General features: G+C 40.1%; 2 protein-coding genes across 5 annotated transcripts in view; both read right to left on the bottom strand.

Moving 5' to 3' along the window:
- Nucleotides 1-2,851: 2,851 nt before the first annotated feature.
- On the bottom strand, nucleotides 2,852-8,127 carry LOC106946173 (uncharacterized). Its single transcript, XM_015030344.1, has 6 exons — nucleotides 6,366-8,127; nucleotides 6,033-6,134; nucleotides 4,998-5,128; nucleotides 4,731-4,892; nucleotides 4,340-4,566; nucleotides 2,852-3,702 (listed from the first exon to the last, which is right to left on the bottom strand). Exons 1-6 carry the CDS (start codon nucleotides 6,430-6,432, stop codon nucleotides 3,600-3,602), a joined length of 792 nt encoding a protein of 263 aa, XP_014885830.1. The 5' UTR covers nucleotides 6,433-8,127; the 3' UTR covers nucleotides 2,852-3,599.
- Nucleotides 8,128-8,709: 582 nt separating this feature from the next.
- LOC106946172 (FERM and PDZ domain-containing protein 4) overlaps nucleotides 8,710-24,364 on the bottom strand; it is a 49,057-nt gene continuing 33,402 nt past the window's right edge. For all 4 annotated transcript variants that reach the window (XM_015030340.1, XM_015030341.1, XM_015030342.1 and 1 more), the window contains 14 exons: nucleotides 23,463-23,614; nucleotides 22,671-22,773; nucleotides 21,941-21,986; nucleotides 19,667-19,771; nucleotides 19,341-19,448; nucleotides 18,656-18,787; nucleotides 18,059-18,178; nucleotides 17,497-17,633; nucleotides 17,041-17,167; nucleotides 15,247-15,336; nucleotides 14,983-15,165; nucleotides 14,748-14,886; nucleotides 13,465-14,412; nucleotides 8,710-12,348 (listed from right to left, as the gene is read on the bottom strand). In XM_015030340.1, coding sequence (XP_014885826.1) covers nucleotides 8,996-12,348; nucleotides 13,465-14,412; nucleotides 14,748-14,886; nucleotides 14,983-15,165; nucleotides 15,247-15,336; nucleotides 17,041-17,167; nucleotides 17,497-17,633; nucleotides 18,059-18,178; nucleotides 18,656-18,787; nucleotides 19,341-19,448; nucleotides 19,667-19,771; nucleotides 21,941-21,986; nucleotides 22,671-22,773; nucleotides 23,463-23,614 — 5,743 coding nt within the window. In that variant the 3' untranslated portion in view covers nucleotides 8,710-8,995. The remainder of the gene's footprint in view (nucleotides 12,349-13,464; nucleotides 14,413-14,747; nucleotides 14,887-14,982; nucleotides 15,166-15,246; nucleotides 15,337-17,040; nucleotides 17,168-17,496; nucleotides 17,634-18,058; nucleotides 18,179-18,655; nucleotides 18,788-19,340; nucleotides 19,449-19,666; nucleotides 19,772-21,940; nucleotides 21,987-22,670; nucleotides 22,774-23,462; nucleotides 23,615-24,364) is intronic.

The following is a 24,364-nucleotide window of genomic DNA, read 5'->3' as shown; positions in this document are numbered from 1 at the left end:
CTGTAGCACTCTCCTCATTTATTGGCATTCCTAGTAAAAATAGCCTATTAAATAAAACCTTACAAATACTACATTTTTTGTTACAGTATTATAATTTTTAGTAAAAAAAAAATCCAAAATTAAATAATCGCTTTTATGCCCTGACTAGATATTTCAATAGAATGTGACTAATAAATTTTTTATGTTTTTTTTTGTTTGTTTTGATCAATTTATTGGTTTTTGAATAGCAGTAAATTACTTCCTGCTTTTTTAAAGCAAAAAAAAAAAAAAACTGCAATTAATGTAATATTTTAGTAAATAAAACATGTAAATTGTAAAAGATTATGGAAGTTGTTAACCTGTTTCCAACAAACCTAATGGACCGTGACATATGTCATCAGTGTTCTTCAAAAACGAAAACATAAAATATTAATTTTTGGAGTATTTGCATGTATGTTGTTGTCTGATGTAAATTATTCCATGTAGTCTGAATTGTGAATTATTAAACAGAGCTGCTTAAATATTATACAGCTTCAAGGAGCTTCTTTCACATGCAGTCTTAAAAAGTAAACATACCATTTCAAAATGCGCAAACATTTCTAAATAATTTAATTTAATGATGAGGCGGGGCCCAGTGGAGCAAACAGAGAATCTGCTCAGTGTTATGAAATATTAAATATTAGGGAGCTAGGTCCAGACAAATGTCAGAAAAAAAAAAGTTTTGTCTTTTGGGCATCAAAAGCTCCTTGTTCGCTTTTTCTCTAAATTGACTTATCTCGAAATAATTTGCAGTGTTTTGTCTTTTTGTATATTTTCAAACTATTGCATAAACTTGGATTTATACTGCAGTTTTAGAGCATTCTCAGAGGCTTCATCCAATTCGTTTCAGACTATTTAAGTCACATCTGACCGCTCTGACTCTGTACTCCTTCCCTCCTGGAGCAGCGTCTCCATCCTCTCTGCTAGTTACGCTTAATTATGCTCACCTGGCATCCCCGGTGTAAATTAGTCTCTTATTGAAAAGCTGGAAATGAAGGAATTGCAGTGGAAATAAGAAAGCAACAATGAAAACCTGAGATACTAAGCGTGGGAATTAGTCTCTCCTTGTGCTGCACAGTCCATCTGTGATCTCCAGAGCATTGCTTGAGCTATTTTAGGAGGAAAACGCTGCAGCTTGCTTTTTTACCTCCATGCAAACATCTCTTGTTTCTCAATGGTTTTTCTTCCTTTATTTCACCAAAGAAAATACACAGAGCCTCTGGATTTTTATTTTATTTAATTTCATCACCACTGGTAAAGTGGTAAAGATGGATGAAAAAGTCTTCAAATACAAATTGGATTTCAATTCTGCCTCATGAGATTTTCAATCTTCTCTGAAAAGTTCTGAAAATTTGAGGAGGAGATGACGACATAATACTAACACACTTGCAAAAGGCCTTTGGAAATGGCCCCACAGCATGTCTCAAACAACCAGTTTGGATGTAGGTAGCGCCTAAAGGTTACCATGGAAACGTGGTGAGTGCAGCTCTTGAATAGTGAGCTTCGTAGGCTTGTTTTATCTGCAGCACCTTCATAAAGCTCATCAGCAGAAGGAAGACCAACGACCTAGAGAGCTTCCTGCAATATGGCTGTTTACATTTCAAAAATTTTAATGGAATAAACTACATAAATTTAACTTTTTAAAGATGTCTGTAGTTTTTAACTTAATGTTTGCTCCGATTCTTGCTTTCTGTTGAACACTAAACCTGGTGAATTGATTTTTTTTTCTTGTGAGTTAGGCAAACACACATTGCACTTCAGTTTAACTTTAATATAAAAAAGAAATAAAAGCATTTGTAGAGAATTTACATCTAAAGAAAGAGTTTCTGTAATTTTAAGGAGTACCAATCTGATCTAAACTTGAAAACTCATTTCTTTACTCTGATTCAAATAATAATAATAATAATAATAATAAAAACATATTCTGTCCTCTCAGATCCGGTTGGGCATGTCTTCTAAGCTCAACTATTTAGCAATGTCATCTACTCCTCATGTTATGGAAAAAGCATTTGGAGGTGAAAATTCAAATAAGAAAACCATATGCCTTGATACAATTAACTCTTCCAATTTTGTCAAAATTTGACAGCCAGGAAATACATTCTGAAATAAATCCTATATTTAAGTGTGAGTTTTGTACCAACAGAAGGCACATAGAATGAGTCAAAACACACAATATGAAACTGATAGACAAATTATTCTGTGTAATTGTAAGGCTGATTCACATGTTCAAGACACAGGTTTCAAATAAAACATTGCTTGTGTGGTCTGTCAAATGTACACAGCACTATAGGCTGCATTATTAATAGGTTGTATAATACACTACCATGGAAACAAGTGCCAGAGTTAAATCCAGAAAAGCAATAAAAGCTATAGATATCACAGAGTCTGCTTGTTCACACAGGGAATATATGTCAATACAGCAAGAGGCCTAAGTATCAGCCAACGGCCTCATTTATTAAACTTAAATAGCATTCAGAAATTGTTTAATCTTAGCTCTTCAGAGTGCCATGGCAACAGCTGTTTCTTCAGTAGCATTAACATTGGTATGTGACTTGAGACTGGCTCTCAAACTGATTTGGATGCTGGAGAAGAGTGCAACAAGGGCTCCATCTAGTGGTGCACAGTGGCAACTTAAAGGCAAAGAAAAGAAATGATTGAACTTATAAACTCGAAGAATAAACTTGTAAGAATGGTAATTTCCTTCAAATATCACTCAAAAATGTGTAAAATACAAAACAAAAAAAATCTGCAACTCTACGCAGCCTATAAATTACGGCAGTACAAAATTAGACATTTGAACAAAACCAACATACATAACATCCAAGACAAATTTCAATGCAGTTCATATCAATTTTATTTAAATTAGAAATCAATTTTATCAAAACTTTCAAGTTTTCAGGACAAACACTGACAGTGCAATAAAGGACTCCATGAAAAACACGACATACTGAACAACAGGAAATCACAAAACAAGACAAAGCCAACATGTTACAGGGTCTCCAACAGTAACACGGAACTTAATACATACAAAAAAAGGCAATTACCTTCTTAACAATTCATCCGTCAATGCAAATTATTCTCTAAACATCTCTAAAAGTATATGTACACACACACACACACACATATTTATTTAAACCCCTGCCAGTACCAAGTGAATATTAACACTAAATAATATATGGAGATGCCAATTTAGAGCATTTAAGCTTTTTCTTATGTGATTAAATCCAGCATTACTTGCTTTTTTAAGGATCATTAAGGACACTTTTTAAAAGTCGACATTGCTTTATACTTCAGCTGTCCATCTTGTAGCAGTATACTATTTTACCTATGACAAACTGTATGAAAATTGGCGTGACAGAATAAACTAATCAATAATTAACTTGATCCTCTTATTTAAAGCAAAAACATACACACACAAAGGTCATTTAGCACCAGTCCTTTGGAAAAATACTGTTGTGGATTCTGTGATTAATGAGCGAAGCAAACAGCATTTTTGACCAATTAAAACAATCATTTGAGGAGTCCGCCATGACGCACAGTTTTCACAAGTCAGAATCCAGCAGCTGAGCAAAATCATCAGGTCACTTTGTATCCATGGAAATATCTTCTGTGTATCCCATAATCCTTTGCAGTTCCTCAATACATGGGACTATCAACTGGCTTTGCAGCTGAGCCATCTTAAACCTGGATCAGAAGGAAAAGTGACATTTATCGTATTTCCCTTATGAAAGTCTCCTTCAAACAAACGGCATGACATATCCTAGAAACAATAAAAGCAGCGAGGCTACCCGGCTCAGGTGAACGTTAGCACTTTAACTGCTAACCCTAATTAATCGGCATATTCATCTTCAAAAAATTGAACGAGTTCAAACAGCAATCACAAGGTAGACCTGAAATCTGCACAAACTTACATTGAACAGGCAGCAAACTGAGACTCCAGTTCATGTTGCTTCCCTTTAGCTGGATGTCTATGCTGGCAGCCAACCAATCAGCAGAGCTCATCTTAAAACTGTTTCTTAGTTTATTTATTCACGTCAAATTCAGAGTATTTTACCGGACTTTAGATCATTATGAAACGGCGTACAAACTGTGAAGTGAAAGGATAATTACGCACAGTGCTCAAACCCACTGAAAAACTCATCTATGAGGGTCTTACTAATAATTTAAGTAAAACCCTCATATATTCTCATGGTTTTCCTGCATTTATCTGCAGGAAAACCAGCCTTTTCCTCCCTACTTACCTTACGGCCAGTGAGAAGTATTTAAAATGCATTTAAAAACACAGGAACATTGTTCAAGCGGCGTTAAAAGCCTGCGTTACCTCCTGAGCAGTTCCTGTCCTCTGCTGGGCTCTGGGCGGTAGTGCTGGAGCGCAGCCAGGCTGTGAGCAGCCAGGATGCTGTAGCACTGCTCTCTCAACGCGTTGTGGTCGGCGGTGTCCCACTGCGGTAAATCACCGGTGTATCGCCACGCCATGAGGGAATGCTCCAACACAGCATCCCACTCTTTGTTCCTCAGGAGAACCTGGCCCCACTCCTGACATGAAACCTGAGGGGGGATGACGCAATCAATACAGAGGAGTCCGATGGAGTTTTAAAAGTATGTAAAATAATATATTCATCAAAGTCTATTTTTTATATAAACAGAAAACTGCCTTCCACTAAGTCCCCCCCGTTACACAATTTTTACCTTTATTGTATTGTTACACATACTTTGAATGCCACCAGGTGAGGATAGGCCTTTCTGTAGCAGTGAGCGTCCCGGTTGGAGCCGAACCGGGAGTACGGGATGGACCTGTAAACGTTTATCTTCTTCAGCTGGAGGTCTTCCTGGAGACACTTGAGGTCTGTCGCCACCATTTTGGGCTCTTGGCTCTAAAGACAACGCAGCACATCATGTTTTAGACCAAAGCAATAACATTTTTCTTTTTTTTAAACTTTAGAAATACTCAATATCCACACACTGTAAAGCTCTCTTACCTGTCCAACCAAGATGAGTGATCTGATGAGCTGAACAAGCTGCTGTTTGGAGAGTGGAGTGGGATGATCGTCCATCTTTTCACACTGGTCCTCGATTCTTTCTCCCCACACGCCACCGAAGGACAAATCCACTGAAGTGTACAGAATACTTATCATTTCCCAACCTCTTCAGATTAGGTACAAACTCAAAAATGTTTTATAGGGGTAAAGTCCAAATAACTTGAATGCTTCTGAAGCATAATCAAAGTAAAACTTAAGTTAAAATTCCAATTATAATTTTGTATTAAAATGGGTTATGTGGCTCTTTGTCCAGGGCAGAATGAGCAATAGAGGGGGGGTTAATCTGTCACTTAAGTCCAAACATGTCCAGTCAATAATAATGATTTCCCCACATTTTGACTGGGTGTTTGAATTAATTGTCAACCATTTTAAGTACAAGTCAATCCGTCAGTTTTTTAATCCTTTAGATGCACCAAACAGATAATAAGGGAACTAAGTTGTTTTGCTACTCCCACGACTTTTAATTTTTATTTGTATTAACTTGTTCCTGTTATCTATACAGTGCAAATCATTTTTGATGGCGGAGTCCGATTTGTGCAAGAACTGCCGCCATGTTAAAGCCCAACATGTGTACTTTTAACACTTTAATGCATCCTAATTCAAGTCTAGAAGGATATGGAAAAGACAGGAAATATAGCTGAATTATTTAGTAAGCAAAGTATTTAAAAAAATTGGAGCATGTATTGTTTTAACACTATCCACCAAAGAAAACGACAGATAAGTTCTGGATTTTGACCCTCGCCAAACTCACAGAAATCAACCGACTTGAAAGTACTCAGTTAATTAAATCAGCGCTCAACTGTTTAACTTGAAAGAAAATGATAAGACTTAGAAAGGAAATAGAGATGGAATTCACAGGCCTGTCCAAATTAAATGCAATAAATTCCCTTATGTTCCCTGTGCATGTGTCATATAAAACACAAACCCTGCAGCACATTAGCTTTCATGGTGCTGTTATTGTAGTTTAATACTTACAAGAGTGTGCTCGCTTTGTGTTTGGGTTTCTACTGCTTCTTGGAAGTGGAACAGGGGCGAAACGAGCTCCGAGGATTTCTAAGTAAGACCTTCTCATTCGAGCTGGGAAAAAATAGGACAAGAATTTAAATAATAACAAACAGTTCACAATTTGTCATTTGTTGTTTCTGCAGAAAACTGGAAATATTTTAAGTTAAGAATAAATGAACAAAGTTTTAATTAGCATCATGGTAACGTTAGCATGGTAGCAAGGGAGCTGGTAGCATAAACAGCGTCACTGAATGATCGTTAAAATGCGAACAAATACCTTTTCTGTGTTTGATTCAGACTTACTCGCAATTTTAGGTTGTGGAGCAGGTATTTCCACCAAGGCACGTCGTTGGTGACACATCGCCGACATTGATACCAAACTTCTCTCAGTGAAGGTTTGGAGCTAACTACCTGCTAATAATATAGCCAGAACTTTAAACCCCACGGGGTGTACGATAAATACTTCTCTGCTTTGGCAGCCGGGCTGCGACGAACCAGACAGCCAGCAACTCCTTTAGGGATGCTATATAGTTACCTTTTATCAACTAAGCACTGTAGGTGAACACATATACGCATACCGTAAACTTTCTAGAGCCCGAGACAAGAAGAAGTCTAAAACTTTTGTCTACCGGGACAATGCTTTGAGAAGCGCGCTACACGAGTTGCCGCGCGGGTGTGGCTCGTTTCTGCATGCTCCAAACTGATAGGCTGACGTGCGTAAAGGACGCGCCTAACATGCTAATGAGCCCATAGAATGAGCCAGGCTCAGGCATCCCGCCTACCCACGTACGCTGCTGCTGGTGGAGAGAGTCACGTAAACCACGCAGGAACCATTATACGTAAAAAGAGCCCATGCATTAAGATTTCACCAAGTATTATCTCTTTCCTATAATTGTGTAGAGTATTTATCATCTAATTTTACACTAAATTGTGACAATATTTTTTTCTATTTAGCCAGAACCACACTGAAGAAAAATACCCCAATAAATATGTTTTTTAAAACATATTTTCTAATCTCACTTTTTTATTCCTGAGAAATATGATTGCACCGATACATTTACCTTGTTTTGCTCACTAAATAAAATGTAAAAACGCCTGAAGCAACTTGGTACACTCTACCCCAACACCTAGTTTTGTCCATTTTAGCTGAAATAACCTTAGTGGGAGGCTTGTTGAAGCCTTTGGTCTCTGATATCAGTCTGATGAGACTTGGGCCCTCTCCTCACATTCATCTGTGAGATATTTGAGGGGTTTCTTGCTTGTACACCCCGTTTCACCATACATTTCAATACAAATATGACCTCAGCTGAGGACTTTCCTTTTGTTCATTCTCAGCCATTTCTTGAATACGGAGTAGAATTCCTACTGGGTTTTATGATGGGGTGCGAACTGCAGCAAATAATCCCCAAACTTTGAGACTTCTACCTCCATAGTTCAGAGTTATGAGACTCGTTCTATGGAATGATGTGTTTTGCAATTGTCAAACAATCCTCTGTTCTGGTCTCCGAGTAATTACATTTTAGGGTCTTCTGTTCAAAAAATATTCTTGCATAAGTACTGGTTATGCAAGACTGGTTTAGTCTGGCCTGTAAAATTGAGTAAAGGTTAGAGGTATCATGATTACATTTTAGGATTTTGGTGACTTGTTTTAGCATGTTGTGCTTTGCTCACAATGAACTTGCTTGGAAAACCTGGAAAATGGAAAGTGGTGTTTTCAAATGATTTCATTTATTAAGGGAAAAAAGTTGTCAACAACAACCAAAAGTTTTATGTCCTTTTGAATTGGAAATCACAAGAGTTGCTGAAAACATCATTTTAAACTCAGAACACATGAAAATGTGTAAAAAAGGCAACAGCATACATAATTGGCAATATAATATAAATGTGTACAAAATAAAAAAAAAAGTTCCCCATATTAACCCGATGAAAGCTTTTAGGAAAATGACATGAATGAACAGTCATTGAAAAAATCAGACTGAAAAACAATCCACAGAAAGGCATATATGTGTAAAACATATTTTAATAGTTTGGTGGATTATTGCAAAAACAAAAAAAAAAGCTAATTTAATTTCTTCTTGATTCTTCATATGCAAAAAGAAATCAAATAAGCAGAAAAAACACAATTTAAAGCAAAAAAAAAAATTAAATAAAAGTAACATTTGATCAAAGCAAATCAGATAAGTCGGAATATTTGCACAAAATTGCCGATATTACATTGGTATGGTTTTAAATATGTTTTGTGGGAAATACCTTAATAATTTGTGTTTTGCTCAAACATAATACAAAATATGACAGAGTAAAGCAATGCTATGATACTCTAAGTCATTACTATTTAAAGCATTTTTTTTTCTTTCAACAAGCAAAAGTGCAACAATTTAATATAATACTTTTCTCAGTCATTTTGACAGTGTCAAATTTCACCTAAAACTCTAAAATAGTTTTCTTTTTTTAAATAATTATTATATTTCTATTAAAACTTTACATAAACTGACTGAACATAAAGTGCCTTCCCTTCATCCCTGCAAGATATTAAAGTAAGCCGAGTTCTTCATGGCTTCACCAAAGTGCTACTTCAAATAATAATACAGTATTAATGTACATTATATACACTTTAAATAAGTTACATAATGCACAGGTAAAAGGGTACAGTATCTACTAGGTACATTTATTACAAAGGTTTATAACAGTATGGCTTTGTAAATATACATTATAATAATGTCATCAGTAAAAGTATGTACTCTCTTTAAGCGTTTTCAATAACAAGTCATTTTAATGTTAAGTTTAATTGCAATAAATGTATATTTAGATGTAAAAACCACCTAGACACAACAGGAAAACAGCTGACTCTTTCAGAGAACTTAAAACAGTAAAATGTCTAAAGACAGACTTCTACTGACTGCATAGGCCATACTATAAAGCATTGGAAATAGCCTCTACTTGCTTAGCAGCGTTTTAAGGGAGCGGGTGAGTGCGTTAGCAATAGCCGACATGGTACTGGAGTGGCGGACCAGGGCTTTCACGCTGTGCTCCCCAGGGGCACCTACAGTCGCAGCTTCGGCTGCTTTGAGCAAACAAATATAGTTCATAACAACCTCGTCGACTTTTGCTACGACTTCTCTTTGCTGCTGTGATGCTGAGGCTCCAAGTCCCCGAACTAGACACATACAAGCCTCACACAGACAGCATAGCACCTGAAAGCTACATGTAACAGCTAGCAGCATTTCATCTGGACTGCCATGGGCTTGTGCCATTCTCCGGCATGCCCGGCCTAACTCTTTTGACTCGACGGAAAGGAGCTGCTTGTACTGGGAAACATCGTGGATAGGCATCTGGGCACCGCGGTCGCACCGACCGACACTGGATCTCACCAGTGCAATGAGCTCGCTGGCATCTCGACGAACGTCGTTAAAGCCAGAAGGAAAGCTGTACATGCGGTCCTTGAGAGCGTTGATTCTTGCCAGACGGTCACTGAAACTCATGTTGTCAAGGACCTCTCCATACAACTGCTCATCCACGGCCGAGCCATAGAGGGTTATAGTTGCACCATTATTGTCAATATTGCTCCCAACACGGCTTCCTCTAGGCCTCTCCCACTCAATTTCGTCATCTTCTCCCTCGGTCTTACGTTTAAAGAAACAGTAGCTGAAGGGGCCATTGCATCTCCAAGGACTGGTGTCCAATTTTTGAGAGCCCTTCGTATGCTTTGAGTCTTTTTGTAAAGGAAATGCAACAGATGCCCTTCTACTGTCTACCCCACTGCCTGAGGACCAACAAGTTGCATGTGAAGACACAGATCCTTGGGAGTAGCTCTTGGAAAGACGTTTTCTTGCTTGTCTATGTTGGACTTTGGTGTCACTCTGATGAGACAAAGGTGCAGACAAGGGTTGCTGGCTCCGGCTACGAATAGACTTATCAAATAAAGCCTCCACACTTCCAGAACTTGCTGTCACATTGCTTGAGCTGCGTTTGAGCTCTCTTCCTCGTTGGATGCTACTGCTGAAGGGGTCTGTCTGTAACAAAATTGGTGCAACAGTCTGAATGTGGTTCTGGTTTTGCCGCAACTGGATGGGATGAAGGGAATCTTGAGGGCATCCTGAGTTGCTAGCACTGGTGTTTGATGGCACTGGCAGAGATAAAGGAGGAGGTGGTGGTAGAGGTGGCGGTGGAGGAGGTGGAGATTGCGGATTATGTGTTGGAGATGAAATGGTAGTTCTAGTCCGATTAGACGACTGTCTGATGAAAGCTGATGGATGGTCACCCTTTCCTAGTGAGAGGGCATTGAGGTCTGCACGTTGACCACTCAAAGTAGGAGCAGTTGAGAAACAAAAAGAATCATTAGGTCGAGGAGTCTGAAAAGATGCATGTTTCAACCTCGAGTCTGATCTGAATCCTTCCTCTGTGCTTCCACTTGGCTGGCTTCTTGAGCGAGGTGGAGGGCGGTTACTGTTGCCTAAAAAGTCACGATTTTGGCTTGGATTCAAAGCCCCGTCACGGTTCATACAGTCTTGTCTTTTAATGTACGAGAGAAATTGCTCTGCATCCATACCATCTCTGCCAAGGTCACTTTCTAGACCAGAAAAGGAGCTCCTTCTCTCAGCGGTAGCTCTCCTAAAATCTAAACCTTCATTCAGTCTCTGAACTTGCATGTCAGGGCTTCTTTTGAGTTTGGCAGGAAGTGTTGCTGAAAGGTAAGACCTTGAATTTTTATTTGACAACTGCATTGGGGCTGAATGAGGAGCTACCAAATTAGGGCTGAGAAATGGAGATGACACAGACGAAGGCATACAAGGACAGCGAGCAGTGGTGTTCCCTCTATTCTTAACCATTTCAACTAGCTGAGGGTTGCTTGTGATAAAGCGTCTGGTGTCTTTTTTAACTGCCCCTCCCATACCAGCACTATGCAACTTCCCTCCCTGATGCATCTGACTCACTGTAAGATAGTTTATCAGTTGTCTGTAGGCCTCACTGCCTTCCTTTGGGTTAAGCCCCTTAAAACAGGCTTGTTGTTTAGGATAGTTGTCATTGTGGTGCTTCTTGCTTCCAGTGCCTGTCACTTCCTTATGCTTGGATGGAGTTGCTGAGGAGGGTCGACTTGTTTCCCCCCCAGCAAGAGGGGGGTGAATATTGGGCAGCATTTTACGAAGGAGGGCAGGGTCTGCATGCGGATGAAGTTCTTTGTTTTGGGTGTTCTGGTTCTGAAATCCGGTTTTGTTGTCTTCATAGTTTAGCACTCTAAGCAGGGAGGAAGAAGAACTCGAAAGTGGGTGCTTTTGCGAGCGATGTTGTTTGGACTCAACAGCGCCGGGGCCAAGAGGAGAGTCAGTCGGCGTGGCACAGGCACTGCTGTTTGTGCTGCCACCTGCATCAAGTGATGAGCACAGAGAGCCCTGCAACGAACTGTGGCCTTCTCCTTGCAAATTTGAAATCCTTTTGGCCAGGTGGTACTCACACAACCGTGCTACACTCTGTTGTCTTGAAATTGGCTGATGGTCACTTGGTGTGTCCGATCCATGTTCAGAACCTCCTGTTCTGGACTGTTTGCTCGGGGACAGTAAGGACGCTACAACTAGATGCTCATCCTGTTCAGCAGCCGCCGCTCCGTTACCTGCTTCACAGCCACCCATAGTGACCACATCTAGGAAGCGATCGGAAACAGTTGAAGAAGGGCGAAGATTATTTCGATGGTCGCGAGCTGGGCTTGTTACTCCACTGCCCTGGGCTACGGAAGACGGAGAAGCGACAAAGGAATTCTGTCTCCTCTTAGCTTCTTCCTGCTCGCTGAATGAAGCATGCTGGTTCAAATCCAGATAGCTGCGCCTGTCATTGATCTCACTTCGAAGTCCTTCTCTTGTGCTGAAGGTGTTGTACTTTCCACTCGAGTGTACAGACTTTTTCTGGTGTTTGCCTCCTGGCGTTGTCGAACTCGGACGTTGAAGAGTAACCGAGAGAGTAGTCTGGGGTTTCAGCTCCAATCTGTCCGGCCCCGACGATGTCAGGTCTAGCTGGGGGCTACGTCTCGGAGGAACTGCTGGAGGCTGAAGGTGTCGTGTTGGACTACGAGGTTTCTTTTCTTGTGTTGTGCATGAATTAGGTGAGACTGGGAATTCAGTTTTCTCCTCAAGCAACGGTTGGTATCCTTCTCGTGTGGCTACAAGTAAACGCATGTGGCTGTCGGTGAGTCTATGAGTAGCAGCTAGCTCAGAGATCTCAGTCATCTCTGAAGAGTTAGTCTCGTTGCCAGAATCTGAGGATGATTCTGGGCTAAATCCGTGAGATGTGCAAATACCTAAGAAAATACAAAGATTAATATTAATCATGTAACAAAAGTTTAACTAATATTTGTAAGAAGTGAGATATATGATTATTTTATCCTGTTTAAGATGTAGCGGTTGATGCTTCTTCATGTTTGTTACCTATATGTGCTTTGCTTTGTTTACATGTAACAATGCACAGCCTGGATTGAATTCATGACTCTATTTTCCTATCCGAGTGTTCTTCATGTTTTAATGGATGAATTCTGCTCATTTCCTTTACTCCAATTGGGAAAGTATACAAGCTTACACGCTTGCAAGTTTCTAATTGTTCAAGCAGAATAAATTAGAATTAATAGGTTTCACTGTACAAACATAATGCAATGTTTCAACTGGAGAAAAAAAAAACATGCAGACATGTTTAATCTCATATGTAATGCTAATTATCAATGCAGAATCTGTGAGGATTAGGATTAACTCTGTTTAGCGTATTGCTGTTGCTTTTCTCACTTATCAGCCTTATACACTTTGTCTATGTTTGTCTGGAACAATCATCTCTCCATTGACTACACAGTCCAGAATGCTGCAGCTTTACTTTTAACTAGCACTAAAGAGCATCACCACATCACTCCTATCCAGTCATCATTTCCTCAGTTCCCATCTCTTTCCGGATTGATTAAAAAAATTGTACTATACATTTTTCACGTTTTAAGTGGTTTGGCCAGCATCTTCTTGCACTGATTTTTTTTTGGCTGCGTCTTTTTTTAACTTTTTAATATATGTATTGTAAATTTTAACAGGTTTTTTTTCTCTTTGCCTTGACGAATTAAGCAAGCAAAAATAAAATTCTTTTTAGATTAAAATTTCCAAGCAACCATATGTTTAACTTTGTTGAAGACTACTTTGCTTATTTGACCACAAGCCTCTAGCATGGAGCAGTACTAGTGCAACATCACAATCAAAGTATTCTGACACAATGGCAATAAAAGATTCGCAGGAAACATTTTAAGTGCAGGTGCAGACTATGGTAAACACTGTGCAGAAGAGATCAAATGACAAACTCAGAACATCGAATCATGCCGATTATTTTTCACTTAAAAAATTAATAATTTACAGTAGTGATCAAACACTGTTGTGATTTTAACACACACCTGTGTTGTTGCTGCTCGGAGGTGGACGAGGAGGTCTCTGTTCGGAGACCGATAGATGCTCCAGTGCTTGTAGAGAATCCATGACTGCGTTCTCTAACCTACTCTCCCCTCCACTGCTTCCTTCTTCCTCTCCGTGAGTCGGTATGGCATCGATCAGCGACACAGGAATGTCGTCGTTATCACATGTGCTTAGAGGCCGTCCCTCCGGGGCCACGTCCTCGTCTATGCTGTCCCGAAAGCCTGGGGGCGGCGCCGCGATTGCGAGGTTGAGGGTCCGCAGCAGTGTGTCGTCCTCGTCGTCGTTGACGCCGTCGTCTCCTTCGGGAGGCGGCAGCGACGTGAGATCAATGATGTCATCTGTGGACCCAGAGAGAGTGAGAAAAGTAGCTTTGCCAGCTGCTGTGGGCAACCGCGCGGCCTGGTTGCCACAGTCGTCTCCACCTTCCCTGTTGTCACCCACTGGAGTCCCCCCCGTGGAGTCTTCTTCGCAGGATGCGTCCTCGTCATCCTCCGCGTCGTCTGTCGTGTCTCGGTAGAACAAGTCCCTCAGCACGGGCTCTTCACCACCTTCCTCAGTTATGATGTTGCTGTAGACGTGCGTGAGCTCGTTGAACTGAAAGGGCTCCGAAGACTCTGGGCTCTCTGGCACTACGTCATAGTTCCTGGGTCTGTTCAGGGGCGGGTTACCTCCAAAAATAAATGAAACTTTGGCGCTTCGAGGTGAGTCTTGGGTTTTGTGTCTGGTGGGTGGAGGGAGGGGAGGGGGCAGCGGACTTCTTCTTGTCCCGTGGTCGCCGTCCAGGTTTTGAGGTTCATGGAAGTAGGGAGAAATGCTGTTTTCCCTCTGCCCGTTGTCTGGATAGTCTCTGTTGTAGACCTCCCCCTGTGACGGCTCTTCATTTTCCCCTAAAGACGTGCTGTACGGCCACTCCAGGACACGATCCTGACCTGCAGCAAGCAAGTAAGCCAGCGAATATTACTTTGAGCTTTATATTTCATTTTGATTAAACTTTAAAACAGCTTCCCCTTTCAGTGCTTTCACTTCCGGATGTTCAAGGTTTTATGCTTCTCAGTAGGAACATCAATTTAATTTCACCTTGTATGTAATTTCTCAAGACTGTAAAGAGCAAGAGTTTTTAATAGTTTCATGTGAAATATTTAGCAAAAGAAAACCCAACATAAAGTTCACAATAAATATGCAACAGATTAATGTGCTTCCTCGGAACAATTATTACCAAGGCTGCGATAAATCTGCAAAACCAATTAAAACAGTGATGACTCACCAGTGTCATCTTCTGCTATGTTATTGCAGTGGGCCATGTTGAAAATAGATCTCCTGGAGTCCACTAGGAGGCGGTAGTAGCCTGCCGTCAGGCAAGCGAGGTTCATTGCATCACTGGACTCCATGATCAGAGTGATGGGCTGAGAAAACAGAGAGACAGGCAGAGGGTGAGGTGTATTAAACGATCAATAAAGGAAGACGATACAGAATATGGAAGGAGAGACGATCGCACTTACTCTTACGTCCAGGACGTGAAGCTCCAGCCGGACGTTTATCTCGTCTTCTGTGAGAATCTCGATGCGGTTGACGTGGCTGAAGTCGGCCAAGAGGGCCACCAGGTTGGTCCGAGCGTTGATGACGTGACTGATCCCATACCGGGGGCCCACCAACAGCGTCACCTCTGTCTGTTTCTCGCCTTGCTGCAGCCAGAAGGACAGAGGACAATACAAAGAGGTTCCCAAAACAAATCCCCGAAGACGGGTTTTTGACAAACGTCTTACCAAAAGTATCGATTTGAACTCTCTTCCTCCGTACAGTTTGAGTTCACTGATGTACCTCAGGTAATGCACCTTGGCCTGCAATGCAGTTAGCTGTAAAGATAGAAGAGAGGCACAAAGGTAATTACTCAGGATGAAATCACTTCAAACTGAGGAGACGCATTAGAGCAGGGGTGGCCAAGTCCAGTCCTCGAGAGCCACCATCCTGCAAGTTTTAGAAGTATCCTTACTCCAACAGACCGGGATCAGCTCTACAGAGGCCTGATAACGAGCCAGTCATTTGATTCAGGTGTGTTGAAGCAGGGATGCATCTGAAGCTTGCAGGATGGTGGCTCTCGAGGACTGGACTTGGCCACCCCTGCATTAGAGGCTTCTAGAGGATGTAAAGCACGATAGAGCCGTTTTGATGTGGACCATCGAGTTTCCATTATATACCATCATATCAGTTCAGTCTGATCCACTGCAGTGCTCTTTACCTCTCGCTTGTGTGTCAAAGAACTCCGCCATGAACGGGGTTCCTACACGTTTTTCCATATGTTTCCAAACATTTATATTTTTTTTATGTTGTTTAATAATGAATCTTGATTTGCTTGAATAGTGAGCAGGTCTGATTATAAGTTCTGCAAATCATAAAACAACCCAAAGCATGTGGCATGTCTTCAAACAACTGGACTTATTAGTTTAGGTGTTTTTTCCAAGCACAGTTTTTATCTCATTTGTACAAAGTTTTAAAAAACCACAAATCCAGATTAGCCTTATTTTAAAGCTTTGCAGAGGGTTAAAAAAACATAGAAATTGTCCTTTTTGATTAGTGAATGAATGTGCATTCAGTCAAATTAAAGTTGAAAAGTAAACCAATGTAAAACCATCAATTTATAAAGCAATTCTTTCAGTCTGAAAAATCTAATTCTACATATGTTTTCACATAACCCCTCTAAACTTTAATAGACAACTTTCTAGAGGTCTCTGCCTTTTACATTTATTTTTGAATATAAAATACTCAAGGTCACATTACATTTGGATTTGAAAGTTCTACCGTGTATAGGTTTTAAAATGTGTAATCCAGAAAAAAATAGGCAGAAAGGAAAGACGAAAGGAAATGAGAAGGAATGAGCAAAAAGGAAACATAGGGAATGGAGGGAGGTAGGAAGTAAGGAAGGCAGCACAGAATGATGAATGTAAGGATACAAAGGCAAAAAGAAGAACGAAATAAAGGTGTGCGACAAGGACGTAAAGGAAGGGAAGAATATTAGAAGTACAGAGAAAGGAAATGGTGCAAAAAAGGGAGGAAAAAAAGGGACATTCTAGTTGCTTATTGTTAGTTTTGATATGAACCGCATTACTATATCCAAACTTTTAAACAGCTAGAACTATATAGTAACATAATATTTTAAAAAAATACATAGGTTAATTGAGTTGATAAGCTGTACTGGCCAAAGTCACCATGAATGTTGCAGACAAGACCAGCTGGAGTCTCAGAAAGTGCTGCAAAGTTCACCCTAGGTCGGATGAACCGCTCCTAATCGGGACATGTGTGTGTGAATATGAATACCTCATTATGCACAGGCTCTGACAATGCATGTTGCTCGTTTTCCAAATTAGCATTCAAGGTCTAGCTTGGCAGAAGGTCTTGGGTTGACAAGGGTGAGAACCTTTACAAAGATGAGTATGGCAGCTAAGCTATTTTGGGGTATTGCATCAGAAATCAGAGTCATAGTGTGTTTTCAAGCATATGTGCGTGTGTGTGTGTTGGAAGCTAATAACAAGGGCAAAGAAAGACAAAAGGGAACTGGTTACTTTTTTCCCCGGAGGCACAAGGTTCTGGTTGGTTTTGAGAATGTGCGTCAGAGCCTTCTTGATGTTTTTCTCCTTCATGCTGGACAGCACAGTCGGAGGCAGGAACAGCGACAGACCCCATTCCTTTCTGTGGAGAGAAGATTGATATAAAACATAAAGCCACGCTTGGAAAACAAAGTCTTTCCCCCGGAACTGGGTTAAAACAGTTGCGGCAGACAGCCGGATTAGGAATTTACTGACAAACTGGCTGTCAGAGAGAGAAAAACACACAACATCGTTGGACTGACCCTCTAAGGAGAACAGCTTTTTCTTTTACTGGTCATAAACACAGAAAGAAACTTCTCCTTTTTTTTCTTTTTGCTCTGAAAACACGTTTCAAAGTTCTAACTCTAAACAGGGTGTCCTTTTTAACTACCGGATCTCACCGGGAATGCCAATCACACATTTTGAACTTACTGGATATATTTTAGTGAAACTTTCTGACTCTGTCTGGCCGTCATGGACAGTATGTACATCTGCAGGGCAGCCAGTCGCAGCGCGGCGTCGTACTTGAGCTCCGGGCCGAAGCGCTCCAACACCACGTCGTTACAACACTGGAAGCAAAATGGTGCAAGAGTTTGTTGGAAGACATTGGAGAACAAACGGCACCATGAAGACAAAGGAACAGGGAGGGAAAAACACCATTCCAACTGTGAAACACGGTGGGAGTGGCATTATGCGATGGGATTATTTAAAAAATCACAACAATAAACTAATTTGTGTTGGTTTGTAGACTCCTGCAAAATTAAGCTCAATTTTGTTATCAGTAGAGTTTCGCACATATGAAAACTTTTCTGTCTCATTTTTGATTTAGATGCCTTCAAATGACTACAACTTCCACTCTTACTCAACATTAAATCATCTAATTCTGTTACATATCACCAAGTTCTATCTGGTACCAAATACTTTAGATATGTGGTTACATTTAAAGAGTTTTACTGATTTAAATGTGAGCTTTGCCTCTTCCACAGCAGCTTACTTGCACATAGAGGTATTCAAACGCCACAGCGTCCCGGCGGAGCAGCTCCACTGGGTCCCTGGGCATGAAGCTGATTCGAAAGTAACACTTCATCCTGTTAGAACCGGGCCTCTGGGTCACCTGGGTTTGTCAGAATCGGTAAACAAAGGAAAACGGTGATTATTTTGGGGGAAAAAAAAGAAAAAGTATAGCATTTTCTCATAGGATGCTAAGAGCGATGCTTTTGGCTAAGTCAGAATCTTAGTTATGTGATCAGTTTGAATAGTTTATCAGCTTTGTCAGATAATAATGACCCTTAAATACTGCTTTAGCAGAACATTAGCTCTGAACAGTGTGGCATGAATATTAAAATTGTCCTCCTGCCATCCAAGCCACCTCATTAGAAAGCAGCGGTCAACGGGAATTGGCGCGTGCCATGTGCTGCTTGTGTGTGCAAGAGCACGAGGGAGGGAGGGGGGTAATGCGAACTGTCACCCCCTGCTGTGTCAGAGCTGATAAATGGCACCCGGGTCTAAGTACTGTTTGAATACTAAGCAGTTATGCGAGTGTGTGCGGGACAGAAAAGGGCACGACGAGGGAAAACGAAACGTCTCTGACCTGAGTAAGCGTCTCCTGCTCGTGCAGGAGAAGCAGTTTGCTTCCAGAGCCTTCGGTCCTCTCCTCCAGCACCAGGGAGAAGTGCTCAATGCAGCGGATCGACAGCTTCTCCTGCAGGGTCAGAATCACTTCCTGGAGAAACAGGAGACAAAACGAATGGAACAGCGAAAGACAACAAACAAAACGAAGCAAATCATCTCTTTCCGTTTAGTTCTGTCCTTTGGATCTCTATCCTCACATTGAAATAAGCACATTTGGTCATTATTGTTTTATGTTTATTTCATTTTTTAAGTTAACAGACCATCACCAAGAATGTGAAGAATATCTTTACCAACTAAAATCAGTAAAGACAAAAATAGTTTCACCTTTGCAAAGCTTTAAAAGAGACTTCATGCAACACATTAGGCCAAAACAACAACTAACCACTCTATAAAAATTAGTTAACATGAGCAAAGGTCTTTTTTGTCTTCATCTACAACAGTAAACAAAATGTGTGGATGAACAGGATGCATCTCAAAGAGCCTTTTTCAGATTTTAGCAGGGTTTTTGTATTTTGGCTCCAGGGTTTCAACTTTGTATTCTCTGCCAGCGTGGGCTCTGAGCGATTCCCCCTCGGTAAATAAAGATGCAGGAGCCGCCGCTAATTTTGCCGAGCGTGCCCCGAAGACACGGCGAAGGCACGCACCTTGATGGAGGTGCTGCTGTCGAAACGAAACGACTTCGTCTGGCCGTTTTCCAGGTAGACCTTCAGGACATTTGGCATGAACAGGAGAGAGTTGTCTTTCACCGGATTCTGCAAAGAAGGAATATCGTCAGTGTGTTTTTGTGTTTTATTTTTTAATCTGCGGCAATGTAGTCCGTTTGATATGCCAAAGGAATTCATTTTGTGATTGTCTTATCTATTTTGCATTCAGCAAACTGTCTGTCTTAGGCGGAAACCATCTGGCATTGCCTATATAGGTCATGCATAACCATGTGTTTATTTGTGCGTGTGCGAGGGGTGGTACTGACCGGGACCTGGCCGTTTATAATGACCTCCTCAGCAAAGCGCACTTTGACCGGATTGGACTTGAGCATGGCTTTTTTGGCTGCACTGATGAACGCTGATTTAGGAGACTAACAGGCAGTCGTCCAAAAAGAGGGAGAGAGAGAAACGGATGAAGATGGCATTTTTCTTTTTAAGTACTTCAAAATTCCAGCAAACAGCCTTTTTACCTGCAATTATTTTCACAACACTGGCTTCAGAATTAAACAGATGGATGAAGAACAGGACAAGAAGTTCAGGAAAAGCGATCTATTCCTAATCTGAAGAATTAGAGTTGCCCCTATAAATCAACGGTGACCGGAATCAGTCAATGTTCTGCTAGATTGATCCTGACCGGTGACCATCTGGCCAGAGCCTCATAAATCTGACCTTTTATCGATCAGTGAATGCACCGTGTCTAAGCACCAACATTTCCCTCTGGCAGCAACACTGAATAAGTGAAAGTTGTTACTGTAGGAAGAAGACTCTCTACTCGGAGTCAGTGAGGTGTTTGAAAAATGAAAATGTATTTTCTGTTTCGTGCCGGGAGCTATCTGTGTTTCATTCAGGCTGTGTAAGAGTGAGAGAGAGCAAGACTTCAGCAGACTCTGTCACTGATTGTTGTTTTTATACCTTTTATACCTTAAATTTGTTTCTACAGTTCAAAGCTTTACAAAATGTTCCGCTCAGAAAACAAACTCTGTCCTGCAGCTCTATAAAATTATTCCTTCAGTTTTTAGCAAATTGAAAATACTTGCTTGAAAGATAATTGACAGTTAAAGGTTTGCAGAAAAGACTATTAACAGTTTTAGCCCAAACTTTTTTTTTAACTAGTATGTTAAACTTAAACAAGTTTCCCATGTAGTTGCCATAAAATGCTCTGAGGGTTTTTTTTTTTTTTTTAAATTAAAGGTTCCTGTCAAACGCAGAGAATGCCTTTCACATAAAAGCCTTTTTTGATTTTTCTGCAGCCAGTCGGCTTCTCCATTTCCCCTCTGATGAAACTTTAAAAGGAAACTTAAGGGTTTTTAAAGTGAGCTTCTATTAAAAGGAGTACAATGGTTGCATCTCTCCTGCATTACACGACTCCCTTGGCATCTTCGTTTAGAATAAATTTCTATTAACTGGCCCTGGATGCTAAAGCTAATTGCTTGTTCAAATGGGGCCAAGACCAAAGTGGACTTCTACAAACTCAAAATGGCTCTTACATCAGAAACGTCAAAGTAGTTCATTACATTGCTACATGATTGTGATCCATGAGAGGAGATATTAGGATTATTTACATGGAAAATTGAGGCAGAAGGCTGTGCATCATCAATAATCTTCCTGTCAGAAACTTGTAAGCGGTGTAAGAAACAATAAAAAGGCAGTAGGTAAAAACTCTAAGGTAGTTTTCACTTTATTTTTACATCACATATTTACTCTGATGGGAAACACTGTACATTCATTATTCTCAGTACTTGTTTCATACAGGAAGACTATTGATGGCACTGGATTCTACATTCATTTCATCATGTAAAATTCTCAAACTTTCGTTGTAATCAAATAGTCAATGCAAACATAAATGTAAAAGTTTATTTAAAAAGTAATAACATGAACTGCAATGATATCTTGAAGAACAGACTTGTTTATTTAGCTTCAGTCTCTGGGAACAAATAATCTGATTTTAGGTTTTTATTTTTTTTACTTTAAAAATTTGATTAATTTTACTGCACTAGTGAACAGGCACATTTTTCCAAAGGCCATAATTTGAAAATGACATTTTACATACAATATGTAATGGATATGAAAGGTGTACATATGACATAAAAGCAAAAATAGAAAAAAAATCTGTAATAGGGTGAGTAGTTTTTCATAATATTTTAACTTCATATTTAGCAAATATGAAATGTAAAACATTTTAAAAAAAAATTATGAACTACGCTGCATTAAAAGCTGATTTAATAAGCAGCAGTTAATCTGGAGTGACACGAAGAGCATTGCAGTCAGATTAAGCGCAAATAAAAACACAATAATGAAGCTCTGACCCACAGATGATTGAGTTTCACTTCAAACAGGAATTAATTGTAATTAAAAGTGTTTATGCAGAATCTCTAAAAACAGATACATTGACTTTACTGGACTAAATTGCTCAGTTTGGGTTTGGCGGTGCAAGTTATCAATGTGCATCTCAAGTCTGCACTTTTTTTGCAGAAAACATTATTTATTTAAAAGCATCAGTTACTATGAAAACAGATGATAAATCCTCTGTGTCTACTCACTGGATATGGCTGAACAACAGTCAGCATGATGGACTCTTTGCAGCTCCTGCAGCCAGCACACGGGGAAACAAGCAAGTCAATTAAATCACGACAGAACAATCACCAAGAAACGACGACAGCCAACAACAGGAAGAACACGATTAGCTCAGGTGAGGTGGAATGAAACGCCGCTGGCAAAGGCTGAGCTGCCGCGGTTCAAACCAGAGGCTGTTAACCGCGCAATCATTAATCTTTCATTTTAATTTGAGAGGCAAACATGCAAAAGTGATTTTTGCGAAACAGGGTTTTGAGTCAGGTTAAGCTGAGCACAGTAAATTCTCAGTGTTATTTCTGCCGAGCAGAACTGCAATAAGAACCAAGCAGATGAGTGGAAAGCGTTGCTAAAACACTGCAAGAATTTCTCTGGAGCGACACTAATAAGTGTCTTAATGAAAATTTAATGATTACGAGTTTAATCAGATAAAAACTCCTTACTTGGCTCTTTTTGTTGCAGTGATAAATCCTGAAATGATTCAGTTTGGTTTATATTGTGCAACTTCACAAGAAAGTCATTCCACTATTTAGTGATCTTGTCAGATCTAGATCCAATTATGTACAGTCAAACTAAATTGAAGATACGATGCCTTTGAGTTATTTATTTTGAATAATTCCTCCATTCTTAGCAAGTATGTGAGGACAGTAGAAAGGAACCATTCATAATCATTCAAATATTTATGTCCTGGGCGTCTACCTGACGAGATCGATGACTCGTTCCCTGGGGGCTGAGCTGACTGGTTCATCGTTGATCATGATAATCTCGTCGCCCGGCAGCAGCTTCCCTTCAGACGGACCACCTGGACGCAGAGAAACATTGAACCGAGCCATATAGCTGATTAAAGTGCCCCTGTCGGAGATGCAGCTGGAGAGATTAGATTTGAATATGACGAACGAGAAAGTGTGTACATACACTCAACAAAATGATTCAGTGAAAATATTTTACTTAGGTTAAATATAATATTTGGTCTTTGTTTTAATAATTTTTCTTGCAAATATGGAACATTTCATTTGTTTTTGTTTCAGGAACCCAAATTTATTAAGGTTAATAGTTCAGATAGGCTAGCTAAAAAAATAATGCTAACTTCGTTTCACCAACAGTTCCATTTGGGACTTGAATACTAATTATTCAAATAATACTGATTCACTTTGCTTTATAGAACAAAATATGCTACCATTGACATCAAAGCGCTTGGAAGAATCAGTAAAAAGTTCCAAGTTGGAGAAGCATGTGCTAGCTTGTTAGCTAGCTAGCTGCCATGTGCACAGTGAGAGATGAACTCCTACACTTACACTTTGCTTTACAAAACATAATCACTTTTTTTTTCCTTGCATGTGCTTATCTTTTAACACGACAGGTGTGAGAATTTGAATTTTGCAATCAACCAATCAGCTTACAGGAAGTGAGGAGACACAAACCCATCAGTTAGGTTAGTAAATTGAGATTACATTTCATAAACAGATTTTCATGTGTGATTCTTAGATTGACCTGGTGTGACGGAGCGGACCACCACCGGTTTCTCACTACCAGCCACAAACCCGAAGCCCAGTACCGGGTCCCGTCTCATCTCCACCAGACGAGGGGCAGGAGGGAGGCCATCCAGGTGGACCTCCTCCAGGGAGCTGCTCTGGGAGCCTTGGCTAGTAAACACAAAGCAGACGGAAACAACCGAAAATATCAGCAAAATCAAAGTGACGTAAAATGAGTCAGCAGACATTTTCACTTTCAAATGACATTGGAGTTAATAGGCAAGATGGCCGCTAAGGAGGCTCAATTAAAGAACATGTTGTACATCAGGCACATTAGCGAAAGATTGATGAATTAATCTCCAAAAAAGGAATAGTTTTAACACAATGAGAGAATAATAAAATTACAATGTAGCACTTGAGCGGTTGGTTACATTAGGTGTTCGTAAATCACATCTTTGGCTCACAAGCAGAGCATTTTAAGCCAAAAGGCCATTTTGCCTGCTGCATTCATAAAACCTCCAGATTTGTGATCTGGAACCAATTTGTCTCCTAAAGGCATATAAAATTCTGCAGAATGGGGCAATTAAAAGTGCTCTGATTACTGAATCAGGTCACTATAATTCATGCTCAACCTGGAACAAACTCATATATGTCTGTTTTATATTCTATAAAGGTGTTAACGTCCAAATTATAGCAAAGGTTGACTCTAGATGGTTCTAATCCTGTCACTAAGTTACAAACTTATGTAAAATAAGTTAATATGTATAGATACAGGCTGTTGAATAGGAGTTATTGGACTTTTGCGCCAAGAAGTGATAATAAGTCAAAGTTTAAGAGTTTTGAAGGATTTTGTCATTTTCTCCCTGGGTTTTTTCTCACCAAGTAGGATTTCTAGAGTTATCATTTTAAAACTCTTTCTGG

Source organism: Poecilia latipinna, unplaced genomic scaffold (assembly GCF_001443285.1).
Source record: "Poecilia latipinna isolate Pla-1442-1.1 unplaced genomic scaffold, P_latipinna-1.0 Scaffold179, whole genome shotgun sequence".
Classification (NCBI taxonomy): Eukaryota; Metazoa; Chordata; class Actinopteri; order Cyprinodontiformes; family Poeciliidae; genus Poecilia; species Poecilia latipinna.
Note: the sequence above shows the minus strand (reverse complement) of the source record. Positions and strands in the feature narration are given on the sequence as shown.